Here is a 17,607-nt window from a genome sequence, read left to right as displayed (position 1 = left end):
GTAGCAATGATGCAACAATAACAATCCTTGTATCTATCAATTTTTGCTTGGTCTGATTTTGGTTTGATCAAAACAGACTTATTTAATTTTTAAAAAGTACAAAAATTTAGATCATATCTTTTTGTTCCGAGACAGAAAAATATTGCAGATTTTTTACTTACCGTTAAAAATGGATGCCTAGTGTTCTTTAATACTCTGCTTTCTGTAAGTGTGTGAGCTACTTCATCCTAATAAAAAGGAAAACAACTTTTAAGTGTAATCTTAAATAATTAAACTACAGATGAAACTTCAAATTACATTTTTCAATTTAGCTTTGATATTATGGATTTAGTTTATTTAAATCAATTTTACCAAAGTTATTTGGTAGAGCTATGGCTATGATGCTTGACTAGTAATTTATAAGTAATAGGTTAAGAAAATAACAAGGTCATAACCAATTTGAACAAACATCATTGCACATTCATGAGTTGCTCAGATGACATTTATTGCCATCCCAAACTCAATTGAAGTCAGCCATAGTCTGGATACTCTCCAGATCGCCAGGCAAATTGACTTCAGATACAATATTTCCTCCCCAAAGATCATGATCTCCTATAGGACAGAAACAGATCCTTTGATTTAAGTTGTCCATGCTGACTACCAGTCCCATTTGCCTGCATTTGGTCCCTATGGTTCTAAGCCTTTGCTGTCCATGTACCTATCTAATGCCTTTTAAATGTTGTAAGTGTGCCTGCCTCAACAACTTTCCAGATATCTACCACTTGCTACTTTAAAATTTGCCTCAGTTCCTTTTGATATCTTTCCCCTTCCACCTTAAATCTACAGAGTATGCCCTTGTTTTATTTCCTTTATCTTGAGGGAAAAAGACAGTTGCCATTCACTTTATCAATATTTGTCATAACTTTATCTGCATTTATAAGGTTATGTCTCACCAGTTTAAAACTAGTCTCTCCTCACAACTCAAGTTCCTTGGATCATTCTCTTAAATGTTTTCTGCACCCTTCGCAGCGTAATGACCTCTTTGTTATAACTTAATGGGCCAGCCGGAATATCAGTAAAATTTTGTAGATTCATGGATTAATCACAACAAAAAAGCATTTTACTTCAAATTTAACCAAGTTTAAGACAGATCACAGACTGTAGAAGGTGGAATCTGAAGTCAAACACAACCTGCTGGTAGAACTCGGCAAATCAACCAACATCAGTGGTAGAATAAAAATGGTTGATGTTTCCAGCCAAAATACTTTTATCAGGATTGAGTAAAGTTAATACTGAAGCAGTATATAAAACAGGGGGAGGGGAGGAGAGGGGTAATGCAGAAACACCACACAGAATTGGTAAACCAGACAAAGGAGAGATATAACTGCCAGAGATAGAAGAGTGGCAGATGCCCTACAAAGGGGAAGGGGGTGAGGGGGGTAGGAGGAGGGGAGAGATAAAAAATCACAAACTCATCAGGGAAGGAAGATGTTACATACAGGAACAATACACTTCTTGATTACAAAAGTGGGAATGGGTGATTAAAAGACAAAGGCTGCTCATCGTAATTTGCTAATAAGAAAAGGTGAGAATAGTGAAATGCAAGACCAGCTGGAACCGAAGAGAGGAAGAAAATTTGAGAATTCAGTGGAGGCTGGTGGAGGTGGTTGGAAGGGGAGCAAAAAGTGATGGGGGGGGGGGTAGAGACAGGTAAAGGGAAGAGCAGAAGATGCAAGGGGCTCACCATCTGAAATTATAAAATTCTATGTCATATAACTGGACTAGTAGGAAGATGAGATTTTGTTCCCCTAGTTTACATGAGCTAAATTTAAATTCCCTAAACTTGATATCTAGGTAAATAGCCCAGGCCTCTGGACTACTAACCCAGTAAGGTAAATAGCCCAGGCCTCTGGACTACTAACCGAGTAGGGTAAATAGCCCAGGCCTCTGGACTACTAACCCAGTAGGGTAAATAGCCCAGGCCTCTGGATTACTAACCCAGTAGGGTAAATAGCCCAGGCCTCTGGACTACTAACCCAGTAGGGTAAATAGCCCAGGCCTCTAGACTACTAACCCAGTAGGGTAAATAGCCCAGGCCTCTGGACTACTAACCCAGTAGGGTAAATAGCCCAGGCCTATGGATTACTAACCCAGTAGGGTAAATAGCCCAGGCCTCTGGACTACTAACCCAGTAGGGTAAATAGCCCAGGCCTCTGGACTACTAACCCAGTAGGGTAAATAACCCAGGCCTCTGGACTACTAACCCAGTAGGGTAAATAGCCCAGGCCTCTGGATTACTAACCCAGTAGGGTAAATAGCCCAGGCCTCTGGATTACTAACCCAGTAGGGTAAATAGCCCAGGCCTCTGGACTACTAACCCAGTAGGGTAAATAGCCCAGGCCTCTGGACTACTAACCTAGTAGGGTAAATAGCCCAGGCCTCTGGACTACTAACCCAGTAGGGTAAATAGCCCAGGCCTCTGGATTACTAACCCAGTAGGGTAAATAGCCCAGGCCTCGGGACTACTAACCCAGTAGGGTAAATAGCCCAGGCCTCTGGACTACTAACCCAGTAGGGTAAATAGCCCAGGCCTCTGGACTACTAAACCAGTAGGGTAAATAGCCCAGGCCTCTGGACTACTAACCCAGTAGGGTAAATAGCCCAGGCCTCTGGACTACTAACCCAGTAGGGTAAATAGCCCAGGCCTCTGGATTACTAACCCAGTAGGGTAAGTAGCCCAGGCCTCTGGACTACTAACCCAGTAGGGTAAATAGCCCAGGCCTCTGGACTACTAACCCAGTAGGGTAAAAAGCCCAGGCCTCTGGACTACTAACCCAGTAGGGTAAATAGCCCAGGCCTCTGGAATACTAACCCAGTAGGGTAAAAAGCCCAGGCCTCTGGACTACTAACCCAGTAGGGTAAATAGCCCAGGCCTCTGGACTACTAACCCAGTAGGGTAAATAGCCCAGGCCTCTGGACTACTAACCCAGTAGGGTAAATAGCCCAGGCCTCTGGACTACTAACCCAGCAGGGTAAATAGCCCAGGCCTCTGGACTACTAACCCAGTAGGGTAAATAGCCCAAGCCTCTGGACTACTAACCCAGTAGGGTAAATAGCCCAGGCCTCTGTACTACTAACCCAGTAGGGTAAATAGCCCAGGCCTCTGGACTACTAACCCAGTAGGGTAAATAGCCTAGGCCTCTGGACTACTAACCCAGTAGGGTAAATAGCCCAGGCCTCTGGATTACTAACCCAGTAGGGTAAATATCCCAGGCCTCTGGACTACTAACCCAGTAGGGTAAATAGCCCAGGCCTCTGGATTACTAACCCAGTAGGGTAAATATCCCAGGCCTCTGGACTACTAACCCAGTAGGGTAAATAGCCCAGGCCTCTGGACTACTAACCCAGTAGGGTAAATAGCCCAGGCCTCTGGATTACTAACCCAGTAGGGTAAATAGCCCAGGCCTCTGGATTACTAACCCAGTAGGGTAAATAGCCCAGGCCTCTGGACTACTAACCCAGTAGGTTAAATAGCCCAGTCCTCTGGATTACTAACCCAGTAGGGTAAATAGCCCAGGCCTCTGGACTACTAACCCAGTAGGGTAAATAGCCCAGGCCTCTGGACTACTAACCCAGTAGGGTAAATAGCCCAGGCCTCTAGATTACTAACCCAGTAGGGTAAATAGCCCAGGCCTCTGGACTACTAACCCAGTAGGGTAAATAGCCCAGCCCTCTGGATTACTAACCCAGTAGGGTAAATAGCGCAGGCCTCTGGATTACTAACCCAGTAGGGTTATTAGCCCAGGCCTCTGGACTACTAACCCAGTAGGGTAAATAGCCCAGGCCTCTGGACTACTAACCCAGTAGGGTAAATAGCCCAGGCCTCTGGATTACTAACCCAGTAGGGTAAGTAGCCCAGGCCTCTGGACTACTAACCCAGTAGGGTAAATAGCCCAGGCCTCTGGACTACTAACCCAGTAGGGTAACCACTTTGCTACAGTGCATATTCTTATAGAAAATTAACGGTTAATGATCAGAAATAAAAGAGATGGATGTTTTTCGAAGTACACGCTTCGTCTGGAGTGTTTCATTTCCGCAAATATTAAATAACTGATTCAATTTGAATACACTTTTCTCAAATAACCCAAAAGAACACACATACTTGCAGTAAAACACAGGATTCTGTTAAAATACACAAATGCTGGAGAAACTCAGCAGATCAAACAGTGCCTTTATGTACTAAAGGTGAAGATATATCACCCAAATTCCAGACTTGAGCCCTTATCAAGGTGTAGGGGAACATGAGAGATGTCCGAACAAAAGGGAGAAGGGGGGAGGTGAGAGTGGGAGATGATAGGTGGGGGGGGGGGGGAGGAGTGAGACACCAACACCACAGGAGGTGAGGGGGGGGGGGGAGAGGAGTATAGGCTAGGTGGAGAGAGAAAGTATGAAATGGAAGTTGGGGGGGGGGGGGTGGAGGAGAGGTAAAAGGCAAGCTGATTAGTGGAATGCAGTGAACGCAATGTTCATGCCCTGGGGTATGCATGTTCCTCAGAATTCAAAATGGAAAAAGATTGACTGGCTCATTAAAATTCATAACTGAATTGCATATATTGGTGAGATAGGGGGGAACATTATAAATGGAGTAAAGTTTAAATAGGGATGGAAACCAAAGAGAAGACAAAGAGGAAGACATGGTTGGCACACAAGTATGGTCAGCTGGTAGGGAGTTTGTGTGGAAGGGCAGACAGATAAGGCAAAATTGTAGCAGTAGGATGAATTGCAATGCAACAGAGACACAGCCAAAAGTGACAAATAAAAGGTTTTCTATTTCTTATGCTACATTTATTAAGTAAAGTGGATGACCTTGTCGTACAGCTCCACATTGTGGCATGATGTTGTGGCCATTACGAAGTTGTGGCTAAAGGATGGATGTCATTGGATACACAGTGTATTGAAAGGATAGGCAGGTAAGCAGAGGGGCTGGAGTGGCTCTGTTGGTAAGGAACAACATTCAATCATTAGAAAGAGATGTGATAGGATCAAAACACATAGGATCATTGTGGATCGAGTTAACAAATTGCAAGGGCAAAAAGACATTGTTGGTAGTTATATACAGACCTCCAAACAGTAGCCAGGATGTGGACAACAAATTACCACAGCAAATAGAAAAGGCAAGTCAGAAGGGTAATGCTATGGTATTCATGGAGGGTTTTAACATGCAAGCAGATTGGGGAAATCTAGGTTGGGACGGAATCTCAAGAGAGAGAATTTGTAGAATGCCACCAAGATGGCTTTCTAGAGCAGCTTGTTGATGAGCCAACTAGAGGACCAGCAACACTGGATTGTGCATTGTGTAATGCACCAGAGGTGATTAGAGAGCTTCGAGTAAAGGAACCATTAAGGAGTAATGATCACAATATGACTGAGTTCAATTTGAGATTTAACAAGGAGAAATTAAATTGAGCTTTGCTCAAGCCAGACATCCAGGCTTCGAGTGCCTTTACAAAGACAATGATATTGTTTTGGAAGGAATTCCATAAAACAGATGCAAATAGATAGTCCCATTCAGAGGCTGATAAGATCTTTCAAAGATTGGGTTTGGAGCCCTGCAAAAAGGATTTCTCTGAGAGAGAGAGAGAGAGAGAGAGAGAGAGAGAGAGAGAGAGAGAGAGAGAGGGAGAGAGAGAGAGAGAGATCTACAGTAGCTTTTGGAGGCTGCAACATGGCAAGCTGGCAGGCTGTTAAAACACCATTTTGAAGACAAGTTGTGAGTTCTAAGTTTAGCCTGTTGAAAACCCTTGTAGTCCTTACAAGAGGAAATAGCTGGCTAGAGTGTTCCTCCAAAAATGGGGAACAAGAGGAACTCCGTGGTCACCTGGAAGAAGAGGTTATAATTTGGTAAACCCATAATGGGGCCAGTTCATTTGGCAAGATACTGAAATACTGGTCGGAGAAAATCAGTTTGTGTGTCCAACGAGCAACAAATCTCTCTCTGAAACCAACGAGAACCTCGTGAGTGGTAACCATTTAACTTTAAACTCCAGAGCCTGGTGAAAATTCATAAATGTTAAATTTAACAGTTTAAGAATTGCCTAATACTGGTGAACTTGGAGGAGTGAGAAGTGAAATTGGGCTGTGAATCAAAGGACTTTCCTGAAAATGTACACATCTTAGAATTAGAAGAGGGTTGTTAGGTTAATAGTAATAAGTTAAAGTTTGATCCTGTTTTTATGTTTAAAGAAAATTAAAAGCAACTATTCCTGCTGGGTGTTGGGGTCTTCTGGACTCTTAATACAAAAAGAGGTGAGAGTAGATATAGAACTATTAAAGACAGGGATCTAGCAGAGGAACTAAATGAGTATTTTGCATCAGTCTTCACTGTGGAAGACATTAGCAGTGTGCCACATGTTGAAGGGTATTAGGAAAGGGAAGTGAGTACAGTTATTATTTCAAGGGAGAAGGTGCTCAGAAAGCCAAATGGTCTAAAGGTGGAAAAGTCTCCCGGACCAGATGGATTTCACCCTCGGGCTCTGAAAAAAGTAGATGCAGAGATTGTGGAGCCATTGATAATGATCTTTCAGGAATAAACTAATTCTGGTATGGTCCCGGTGGACTTGAAAATCACAAATGTCACCCCACTATTCAAGAAGGGAGGGAGTAAGCAGAGGGGAAATGATAGACCAGTCATCCTGACATCAGTGGTTGGAAAGATATTGGATTCAATTGTCGTGGATCCAGTTACAGAGTACTTGGAGGCACATGACAAGATTGGCCAAAGCCTTAAGGGAAAATCTTGCTTGACAAACCTATTGGAATTCTTTGAAGAAGTGACAAGCAGGTCAGATAAAGGTGGTGTTGTGGATGTCATGTATTTTGCAAAGTGCCACACATAAGGCTACTTAACAAGATAAGAGCCCATGGTACAAAAGGAAACAAATACATGGGTAGAACATTGGCTGATTGGCAGGAAGCAGAGAGTCAGAATACACAGATCACTGCCAGTTGTGAGTGGTGTTCCAGGCAGGCTGCAGAAGGACCTAGACAGATTAGAGAATGGGCAGAGAAGTGGCAAATGAAATACAATGCCAAAAAATGGACAGTTATGCACTTTGATAGATAAAATAAACAGGCATTTATTTTTAAGTAGGGAGACAATTGAAAATACCTAGATTCAAAGGGAGCTGGGAGTTCTTGTGCAAGAGAACTTAAGGTAAACTTGCATGTTGAATCAGTGATGACAAAGCCAAATGCAATGCTAGGGAATGGAATACAAGAGCAGGGATGTGATGTTGAGGCTTTAAAAGGCATTGGTGAGACCTCGCTTGGATTGTTCTGAGAAGTTTTGGGCTCCTCATTTCAGAAAAGATCTGCTGACATTATAGAGGTTTGGAGAGGAATTTCTTTGGCCAGAGGGTGTTAAATGTGTGGAATTTGTTGCCAGGCTGTTGCGGAGGCCAGGTCATTCAGTGTATTTAAGGCAGAGATTGATCGGGTCTTGATTAGCCAGTGCATCAAAGGTTCTGGGGAGAAAGCCTGGCAGTGGGGTTGAGTTGGAAAATGGATCAGCTCATGATTAAATGGTGGGGCTGTCTCGATGGGCTGAATAGCCTATTTCTGCACCCATGTCTTGTGGTCAAAAGCAAAGCAAAATAATTTTTAAAAATCAATACAATGGATTTTTTTTGAAATCTGAAATTTAAAAAAAAAACAGGAATTGTCAGATCAGGCAGAATCTTCAGCGACAGCATGAAAAGAATATTCAAGTCTGTGACCATTCCTCGTTCCTGTGAAAACGTTAGTGACAAACAGCATTGAATATGGAAAGAACAGTTCAGGGAGAACAAAAAAAGTTTGTAATAGGAAGATGAAATGACAATGAAAACTGAAAGGGGATCATTAGGGAACAAAAAGCTAATCTAGAGAATATACAAATGGGGGAAGCAACTTGATTATGCAATTATCATAGTCCAAGTACAGTCGATGCCAGAAATCTAAAATTTAAAAAGATGATTACCAATGATCAGCTTAGAACCTGTAAATTATCCTGACTCAGAGGATGAGGCAAATTTTATCGGTTTTTTTTGCCACGGTGGACAAGGCAGAGGCAAAGTTAAATACTGTATTGTGCAGAATTTAAGTGAAAGAGAACAGGAAACTCAAGGTCACACCAGGTAAAAGAGGTGGAAAGACTGCATCACTAGTCAGTGAGAATGCACTCACAGGATATAATGGGGGGCTCAACCACTGAGGCAATATGGGTAGAGAGCAAAACTAAGAAAGGCACATCCAGTTTGATTGTATTATACAGTTGGGCTTTCAATAGCCACCAGGAAATAGAGGAACATGCAGTCAGTATATGGAAAGATCATATAATGTCATTATAGTGATTTTTTTTCCTTCTTGATTATGTACTCCTATTCTCCTCATGTATTGTTTACCTATAATATGATCATTTTAAAAATATTGAAAAAAGAAAGATAAACTATGGAAGGATGTCCAAGCAACAAGGTCATGGACTTTAACTTTTCATGTCTTGACTAAGACTTGAGCAATGCAAAAAGCTTGGATGGGGTAGAATTTCTTCAGTGCTTCCAAGAAGGTTTCATAAAACAGTACGTAGATAGTCTATCTAGAAGAGAGACCATATTTGACCTTGTTTTGGGAAATGAACCTAGCCAGATGACTAGTCTTCTAATGGAAGAGCATTTTTGGAACAATGATGTTTAAATTGTGAATAAGAATAAAAGTGCTAAAATTTAATCTAGTTATGAATAAGAATAAGAAAGTGCTAAAATGGGGGGAGGGCAAATTACAACATTATTGGACAGAAGTTATGGGGAGTTAATTGTGAGCACCTGATACCAAGCAAGCAAGTCCACATCTGACATGTGGGAGTTGTTTAAGGACCAGCTGATCAAGTTCAAGACTGGAATGTGCCTTTGAGGAGGAAGGAAATGCTTGGCAAGGTTAGGGGACCATCAACCACATCAGCAATATTTAATATCGTGTGTTCCTCAGCCTTCTCACACATTCTTCCCATCACCATTTCCTCCCACCCCAATTCAGTTAATCAGAAATACATTGTGCAATGCAGGAAATAGACCCGTGAAATGTTTTCACACCATCGTAGCAATGAAGTATTTTTAAAACCTTGCATATTTTAATCCAATTTTCTTCCATTATGGCAACAAGGACTTAATGTATGCATTGGTTCTGTTGGAATGATGGAAGCCCACATTTAATTCTGTGCATGGACTTTGTAAATTATTGCATTGATCAACATTTCCAGCAAGGAAGAGAGATATACGAAGCTACTGTAAAATGTAATGAAGCTAAATATTGATACCTTCCGTGACATAGGATTTGTACCTATAGAAATGTAATCAAATTTTAAATGTAATGAATTTAGTAACTGTCTAAGTGTGGGAGAGGAAAATGAATGGGTCAAATTGATTTCATGGTTTTATTAGGAGCTCTCATTTCACTTAGTGTGAATATCACTTTAATGGCTGCAACCATTCACAGCTGTGGAGAGACTGGGTGGCAACAGCTAGTACAGTCTGTACCCAAATTCGATATTTTAGAGAAGAGAAAGGACATTTGCTGCTTTTTCTAAGGACACAGATGGTGAGAGAGTTATGTGTGTGGAACACTGAAGGAACAGCACATAATTGACCAGCAGCCATCTCATTGAACCTGGAGCAGGAATGACTCTGTGTGATAATGGACAATTTGGCTGATTCTTTCTGTCAGGGGAATTATTGAATTGGATTATAAGCAAAGTGGTCATTTCGATTTACCTGTACCTGTGTTTTGGAAGCATTATGGATGTCACGCGTTTCATTTCCACTACGCAAGGAAAAGGGGAGTTGTGACAACCATTTGTAAAAAAAGGATGTTTCTCTGGAAGAAACGTGATAAGGATTTGTGAGTTTTTGGCAGCCCGGTCACTCCCATCTCTGTCGTGATTACTTCTGTGCATCAGTTTAAAAGTCTGCGTTTCAACACAGGATTTCTAAGACTGAACTTTGGAATGACTTTCCAGAATTGTGCCTAAGATGTAATCGTTTGGGTATCCCACACACGCACAAGTACATTGGGTGGATGTGTTATATTAGTAGTGATCAATAAATGGTGTTTTTAAAAAATAACACTGCCTTGGTGAATTTCCATTGCTGCTGGTCTGCAACCTAACAGTTTTATTTCCTGTTTTTATTCCAACATACATTGAAACAAATCTAACCACTTATTCATGATCAATTTCTTCATCCAGCATAACAAGAACCAACATGTGATTTGCTGTTTCCAGCTGCAATTTGTAAGATTCCACAAAGCAGTAACCAGAATCATAATTACTCACCAAGAAATACTTTTTGAGGACTTTATACATTGATTACATTTATCAACACTGTAATACAGAGTGGACAGTTCTACCTCATTCATAAGATGTCAGAATTCGAACATACTTTTACAAAATAATTTTCTAAAACCCCATTGAATTATAATGTTCCACAAAAGTCATGCCAAGGCCTGATTAATATTACACACAGACTATATTATGTTAGAAATGTTATTTTAAAATCAATTATTTTAGCTTAGTGTAGACTAACAAGGGCAACATGATTAACATTTACCAAATATGAAAATTGAAACTTGCCTGGATAATTTGTCCATTTTAAACTAGATCCAAACTGTATAAAATTAATTTGGAAAATACAATTTTTGATATTTTGATGCAGTGCTTAAACACAGATAAAAACTGTAATGCACAGCTAAATTTAATTGTGTAAGACAGGAAATGCCTCAATTTGCTGTCTTCGTGCAGTACTATATTTGCATGAAATGAAAATGTAACCTGGCAATGGACGTTGCTTTCTGATCTTGGAAGAATCTCCCATTTGTGCTGGAAGTGATTTACTTTGTGCGCTTGGTTGTCCTACTGTCTAAGAGAGAGAATTGATTATGTTTCCATCTTGATCACTCCGAGTTTTTTTTTTCATCGCATGACTGTGCAAGACAACCACCATTAGAGAGTAGCAGCCAAAACCACAAAGTATATCTTTCAAGATCATTAAAGTTTCATAGTTTGTATCATTCATCACTGATACAGAAGCTTGATAATTGTAAAGTTTTATCTAATTTCTATGTCAAAAACTAGGATTGATAGAATAATCATAGAACAATTAAAGAGGCTTCTGTATACAAACTTAGCAAAGAAAATACATAAACTAGAATACAGAACATCCTTGTAACAGGAAATGATGTATGTAAATAAAACATTAGAATCAAAGCAACTCAAAACATTTTCAAGGTATTCATTGTCAGTATTTGTTCTTTTCTTGTAAATAGTCACTACTTTGTAATTCCACATCCAAGAGTATTAATGTTTTCAATTTTTCAATGAACAATTTGTGCCTACCTTTGCAATAATAATTTCTTTCTTTAGAATCTTCATTGCATAATATTTCCCAGTTGCCTTTTCCTTGACTAAAATCACTTTGCCAAAAGTGCCCTTTCCCAGTAGTTTTAAATAATCAAAGTCATTCATAGTCTGTAAAAAAATAAAATGAGGTGGGATAAAAGTCAACAAAAATAGAACTGAACTAATCAAGGTCTTTGGAACTCAATAGATGGTACCATTTGCCCACATAAGAAAAGCTTGGCAGAACTGCATTCCAATCAACATGAAGTGAGCAATCAATCTTTAGAATACCAATCAGGCAGAAAAATTATCTGTGGCTCATTAAATGTAGCTGTGTTGAGAAAAATATGTGCCATTAAAATAAATCTCTTCACTGTGAAGTATAATAATACATTAATTAGATATTAAATATTAATATTTTGCTTTTATTTATATTGTAAGAAATTTTCATTCAGCTCTTCTTTCCCGTTCGTTCCAGATTTATTTTCATTCCCAACCATCCTAGTATCCACTCTTACCAACTTTCCCATCCAGAGGCCCACAGGAGTTTATACTTCTAAACCATTTCCAGTACTATTGATTTCACCCTGAGGTGTTCTTCCACAAACTGCCAGGGGCTTAATAAAAATGAGGAAGGGGCGGGGGCTGGGGGGGGGGGGGGGCCCTTCTCACCTCATTTCTGTTCAATGTCCTTGCCATTCCCAATATTATTTTGGACATGGATATCCTGGTTTTTGCTGAAACCAAACTCAAAAGGTGATGCCAGCATACTTTCACTGTCGCTTTCCAGGATGTAAATACGTTTTAACTAGGTGACTAACTGGTTCTCATCACAGAAAAACATTGGACAGTTTGGACTCTCCCTGAGGCTGGGTACTCTGTCTAAAATGACTCATCTTCCAATTCTCCAAAACATTTCCACATCCACAGGGCACATCAAGAACATGATTTATTATCTCCCATTAACCAATGACTGCATCTCTGACAACATCGATAAAACTCAATAGGATCAACAATAGTGGACTGTCCTAATTCTCACAGTTAAATTTTCAATCCCAACATGACTGGCACTCCGTGGTTCGAGTATGCACCATCAAAAAGACGCAAAACTGCTATTTTTAGGCCCCCTTTGACAGAGTGTTTCATATCCTCAATATCTACCAGCCAGAAGGTGAAGGGCAGCATGTCTATTGGAGCAATTTTTCACCAATTCACAAGCAATTCTGACTTGGAAATAAATTGCCATTTTCACTATCATGGGGTTAATACAATGGAGCTTCTAACAGGAATCATAGCTATACCATAATCACAAACAGTTGGTCTCAGAAATATAAAGTCAATGTATGTTGCCATTGTCTACTGTGTTCTATTATGAAAACAATAATTCAAATTGTTTCTATGCTGCCCATGTAAAGATTTACAAAAGCAGCTTCCAGAACACAGCAAAACTTTGATTTTCTATTCATTTCAAAATTCTGCAGCTCTTGATCGGCGCCACCCATCCCCTCATTTGTTTTTTTTTTCCCCCAACATTTCCATTTTTTTTAAATGTTCATCGATTTGTCTCGATGATGGCTTGGGCCTGCCAAATTTCTTCAGTGCCTACTAGTTAAACCTTTTCCTTGTTTGACAAGGCTTTTTTTTGTTAAATCAAATGCCACTGTTAGGTGTAATGCTATTTTTAAAATTGATTTTCAATTTCACTACCTTGGGGTATTTTTCCACCTCAAAGACATTATATTAAATCATACAACATAGGAACCAGCCATTCAGTGGTTTTCTGGTCAGTAATGACCATCATAATCCAAGTAATTATGTTTACTCCGATACAGACTCTATAAAAACTCTGCCTGTGCTTTTGGAGATGGCAAATAGAAGAGTACTGCACAGTATGCACCTTGGCCCATGATATCATGCTGACCTATATCAACATACTCCATATCAATCAACACTTCACTCCCTCACAACCCATTTATCTTACACCCATGCACCTATCTAAGAGTCTTTTTAATGTATCAACCTCTACCCACCATCCCTGACAATGTATCCCAGGCTTGAGCATTTTGGAAAAGAACCTACCTCTCATGTCTTTTTTCCACTCACTTTAAACGAACATCTTGGCCATTGCTGCCTTGTAAAAGGTACTGATTGTACCTCAGTCTGTGCCACTCAAACTTTTATGCCTCTATTAAGTCACCTCTCGTCCTCTATCCCTCCAAACTGAAAAACCCGAGCTCAATCATCCTTTACTTCAAAAGTTTTCCAATCCAGGCAAAATTGTTTTTAACTAAGATTGTTTTAGTGCTTAATGTTCAAATATATCTATTATCAAGAATTAAAATTTGCCTTTCAACCTCAAATTTTAAGTTGCAAGCTGGTTTTGTTTAATAAAATTGTATGTTTTTAACTCGAGTGTATAAATTGATAAAGGAGATCAATAGGGTAAAGAGAAAACTTTTTCTCATCAAAAGCCCAAAGCAAGAAAGCCCTTCCCTCGACTACATTTCCCTGACAATAATAAGATACATCTCCAGGTATCAATCAAGATTTTAAACCAGTGGTTTTCAAACTGTGCCACTAAACTTTCATTCCACTTAGAGTAATCCCTATGCCATAAATGTTCTGATTATTAAGGGATTGTTTAAAGTGGTATGTGAGTGGGAAGGAAAGGCTGAGAATCACTGCACTAGGACCCAATTGAAATATTTTGCTTGAGAAAAACTGTCATTGGCTCATTCCCTTTGGAGTTATGAAACCCTGCACATAACGGGTCAATTAGGGACGATTTAAAACAGTGGTTTTCAAACTTTTTCTTTCCACTCACATATCACCCTAAGCAATCCCTTATGGCATAGGGATTACTTAAAGTGGGATGTGAGTGGAATGTAAAAGGTTGGGAACCACTGCAATTGAGCCTTTCAGCCTCCTGCTCTCATCCCACCCCTCCCCCACCATCAAATTAATTTAATTCCCCCAAATAGTATGAGCAAATCTCCCAGACAGGCTAGTCTCCAGTCCTCTCAATCCAAAGGTCTTCATCAGGCCCTAACAATCTCCTCACTTACCTTTTTCAATAACCTGGGAAAATCCTGGAGACTCATCCACAGTAATGTTCTTGAAAGACCCAGCATTAAAAACAAATCTAAAATTGCCAGTGCCCCTACCCACACTAAAGTGCAAACACCCTAACTTGGGTGGCCAGAGGTCCAGTTTTAGGCCAGATAATCCGACTTTTGAGCCCCCTTTCCTCCGACCAGTGCCACCTCAAGCCGCATGTTAATTTGTCCTCCATGTGGGGTGTAGCCCCTACAGCCCCAAATGGAAGACAAATTAAGAAGCAGAAAGGGCACTGCATAGGTCAGTGCCCCAGGGTCCATAGGCCGTGCGCGGCCATGTTTTTTCTTGCATCATCGCTGTTTCCCCCTTGATAACGGGCGGGCTTGTGGCTATTGGTCTGCCGCACCATGTGACATGGCAGAACAGGTGCGCGACCATGCTGCGTGACATGCCTTGACCAACATCAGGCCAGGCCAATGGGGAGATGCCAATGGTCGGCAGACAGGGAGAGATTGTGACCATTCATGAGGGCAGAGGGGAAGTGCTGAGCAGCGGCAAGAGGGTAAAGGAGATACCGTGTCCTGTGTCCATCATCCGGTATGCACTCAGAGCCGTTGTCTGCAGCACCCGGACCTGGTGTCTGCGGCACCCAGTGTGTGCTCGGAACTGTAAACCGCAACCCAACCTGTGCGCCCAGGGTGGGTGCCTGCTGCTGCTAATGGGAACTCGGGGTAGGTGCCTGTTGCTGCCAAGGGGTACCCTTGGTAGGACCCTACTACTGCTAATGGGTGCCTGCTGCTCCATTTCCCCCGCTGAGAGAGTTTCTGATGCTAGTCTTCTGTTATGGACAGTTCCCTTCTTGGGATATTATTTGAACAGTTAAAATTATACCCAGTTTGTGTATTTGACTGAAACACGCTTGAAATTTTATTCTTCAAATTCTTTCAATGCCTAGAGGACAATCATACACCTCCAACAAATTTTGTTTTAAAGCAGTTAAATAGTATCGGCAAGTATATTCTAAATATTAATATATCATAGAATCAAAGAAAATTTACTACGTAGATAGTAAGCCTCATTGTTCAACCTTCTGCATTTGTGCAAGTCACAGGTTTTCAAATACACATCCAAGTACAGTTTGACACAACCATTCTTTCACTCAGTGAAATCCTGATCCTTATCACATTCTGAATCAGAAACTTACTCGTTACCTTGCTCATTACCCATTACTGAATCAGAAACTTACTCGTTACCTTGCTCATTACCCATTACTGAATCAGAAACTTACTCATTACCTTGCTCATTACCCATTACTGAATCAGAAACTTACTCATTACCTTGCTCATTACCCACTACTGAATCAGAAACTTACTCGTTACCTTGCTCATTACCCATTACTGAATCAGAAACTTACTCGTTACCTTGCTCATTACCCATCACTGAATCAGAAACTTACTCGTTACCTTGCTCATTAGCCATTACTGAATCAGAAACTTACTCCTTACCTTGCTCATTACCCATTACTGAATCAGAAACTTACTCGTTACCTTGCTCATTACCCATCACTGAATCAGAAACTTACTCGTTACCTTGCTCATTACCCATCACTGAATCAGAAACTTACTTGTTACCTTGCTCATTACCCATTACTGAATCAGAAACTTACTCCTTACCTTGCTCATTACCCATCACTGAATCAGAAACTTACTCGTTACCTTGCTCATTACCCATTACTGAATCAGAAACTTACTCCTTACCTTGCTCATTACCCATCACTGAATCAGAAACTTACTCATTACCTTGCTCATTACCCATTACTGAATCAGAAACTTACTCGTTACCTTGCTCATTACCCATCACTGAATCAGAAACTTACTCATTACCTTGCTCATTACCCATTACTGAATCAGAAACTTACTCCTTACCTTGCTCATTACCCATCACTGAATCAGAAACTTACTCGTTACCTTGCTCATTACCCATTACTGAATCAGAAACTTACTCGTTACCTGCTCATTACCCATTACTGAATCAGAAACTTACTCCTTACCTTGCTCATTACCCATCACTGAATCAGAAACTTACTCCTTACCTTGCTCATTACCCATCACTGAATCAGAAACTTACTCCTTACCTTGCTCATTACCCATTACTGAATCAGAAACTTACTTGTTACCTTGCTCATTACCCATTACTGAATCAGAAACTTACTCTTTACCTTGCTCATTACCCATCACTGAATCAGAAACTTACTCATTACCTTGCTCATTACCCATTACTGAATCAGAAACTTACTCGTTACCTTGCTCATTACCCATCACTGAATCAGAAACTTACTCATTACCTTGCTCATTACCCATCACTGAATCAGAAACTTACTCGTTACCTTGCTCATTACCCATCACTGAATCAGAAACTTACTCGTTACCTTGCTCATTACCCATTACTGAATCAGAAACTTACTCGTTACCTTGCTCATTACCCATTACTGAATCAGAAACTTACTCCTTACCTTGCTCATTACCCATCACTGAATCAGAAACTTACTCCTTACCTTGCTCATTACCCATTACTGAATCAGAAACTTACTCGTTACCTTGCTCATTACCCATTACTGAATCAGAAACTTACTCCTTACCTTGCTCATTACCCATTACTGAATCAGAAACTTACTCGTTACCTTGCTCATTACCCATTACTGAATCAGAAACTTACTCCTTACCTTGCTCATTACCCATTACTGAATCAGAAACTTACTCCTTACCTTGCTCATTACCCATTACTGAATCAGAAACTTACTCCTTACCTTGCTCATTACCCATTACTGAATCAGAAACTTACTCGTTACCTTGCTCATTACCCATCACTGAATCAGAAACTTACTCCTTACCTTGCTCATTACCCATCACTGAATCAGAAACCTACTCGTTACCTTCTCATTACCCATCACTGAATCAGAAACTTACTCCTTACCTTGCTCATTACCCATCACTGAATCAGAAACTTACTCATTACCTTGCTCATTACCCATCACTGAATCAGAAACTTACTCATTACCTTGATCATTACCCATTACTGAATCAGAAACTTACTTGTTACCTTGCTCATTACCCATTACTGAATCAGAAACTTACTCGTTACCTTGC

At 40.4% G+C, this 17,607-nt stretch overlaps 1 protein-coding gene across 11 annotated transcripts in view; it reads right to left on the bottom strand.

Annotated features, from left to right (window-relative positions):
- akt3a (v-akt murine thymoma viral oncogene homolog 3a) overlaps nt 1-17,607 on the bottom strand; it is a 416,568-nt gene that overhangs the window by 119,674 nt on the left and 279,287 nt on the right. For 9 of the 11 annotated variants that reach the window (XM_069930899.1, XM_069930893.1, XM_069930892.1 and 6 more), the window contains 2 exons: nt 11,402-11,533; nt 162-227 (listed from right to left, as the gene is read on the bottom strand). In XM_069930899.1, coding sequence (XP_069787000.1) covers nt 162-227; nt 11,402-11,533 — 198 coding nt within the window. The remainder of the gene's footprint in view (nt 1-161; nt 228-11,401; nt 11,534-17,607) is intronic. The other 2 variants (XM_069930900.1, XM_069930895.1) reach the window with 1 other exon arrangement.

The sequence above is a fragment of the Narcine bancroftii genome, chromosome 4 (assembly GCF_036971445.1).
Source record: "Narcine bancroftii isolate sNarBan1 chromosome 4, sNarBan1.hap1, whole genome shotgun sequence".
In the NCBI taxonomy this organism is placed as follows: domain Eukaryota; kingdom Metazoa; phylum Chordata; class Chondrichthyes; order Torpediniformes; family Narcinidae; genus Narcine; species Narcine bancroftii.
Note: the sequence above shows the minus strand (reverse complement) of the source record. Positions and strands in the feature narration are given on the sequence as shown.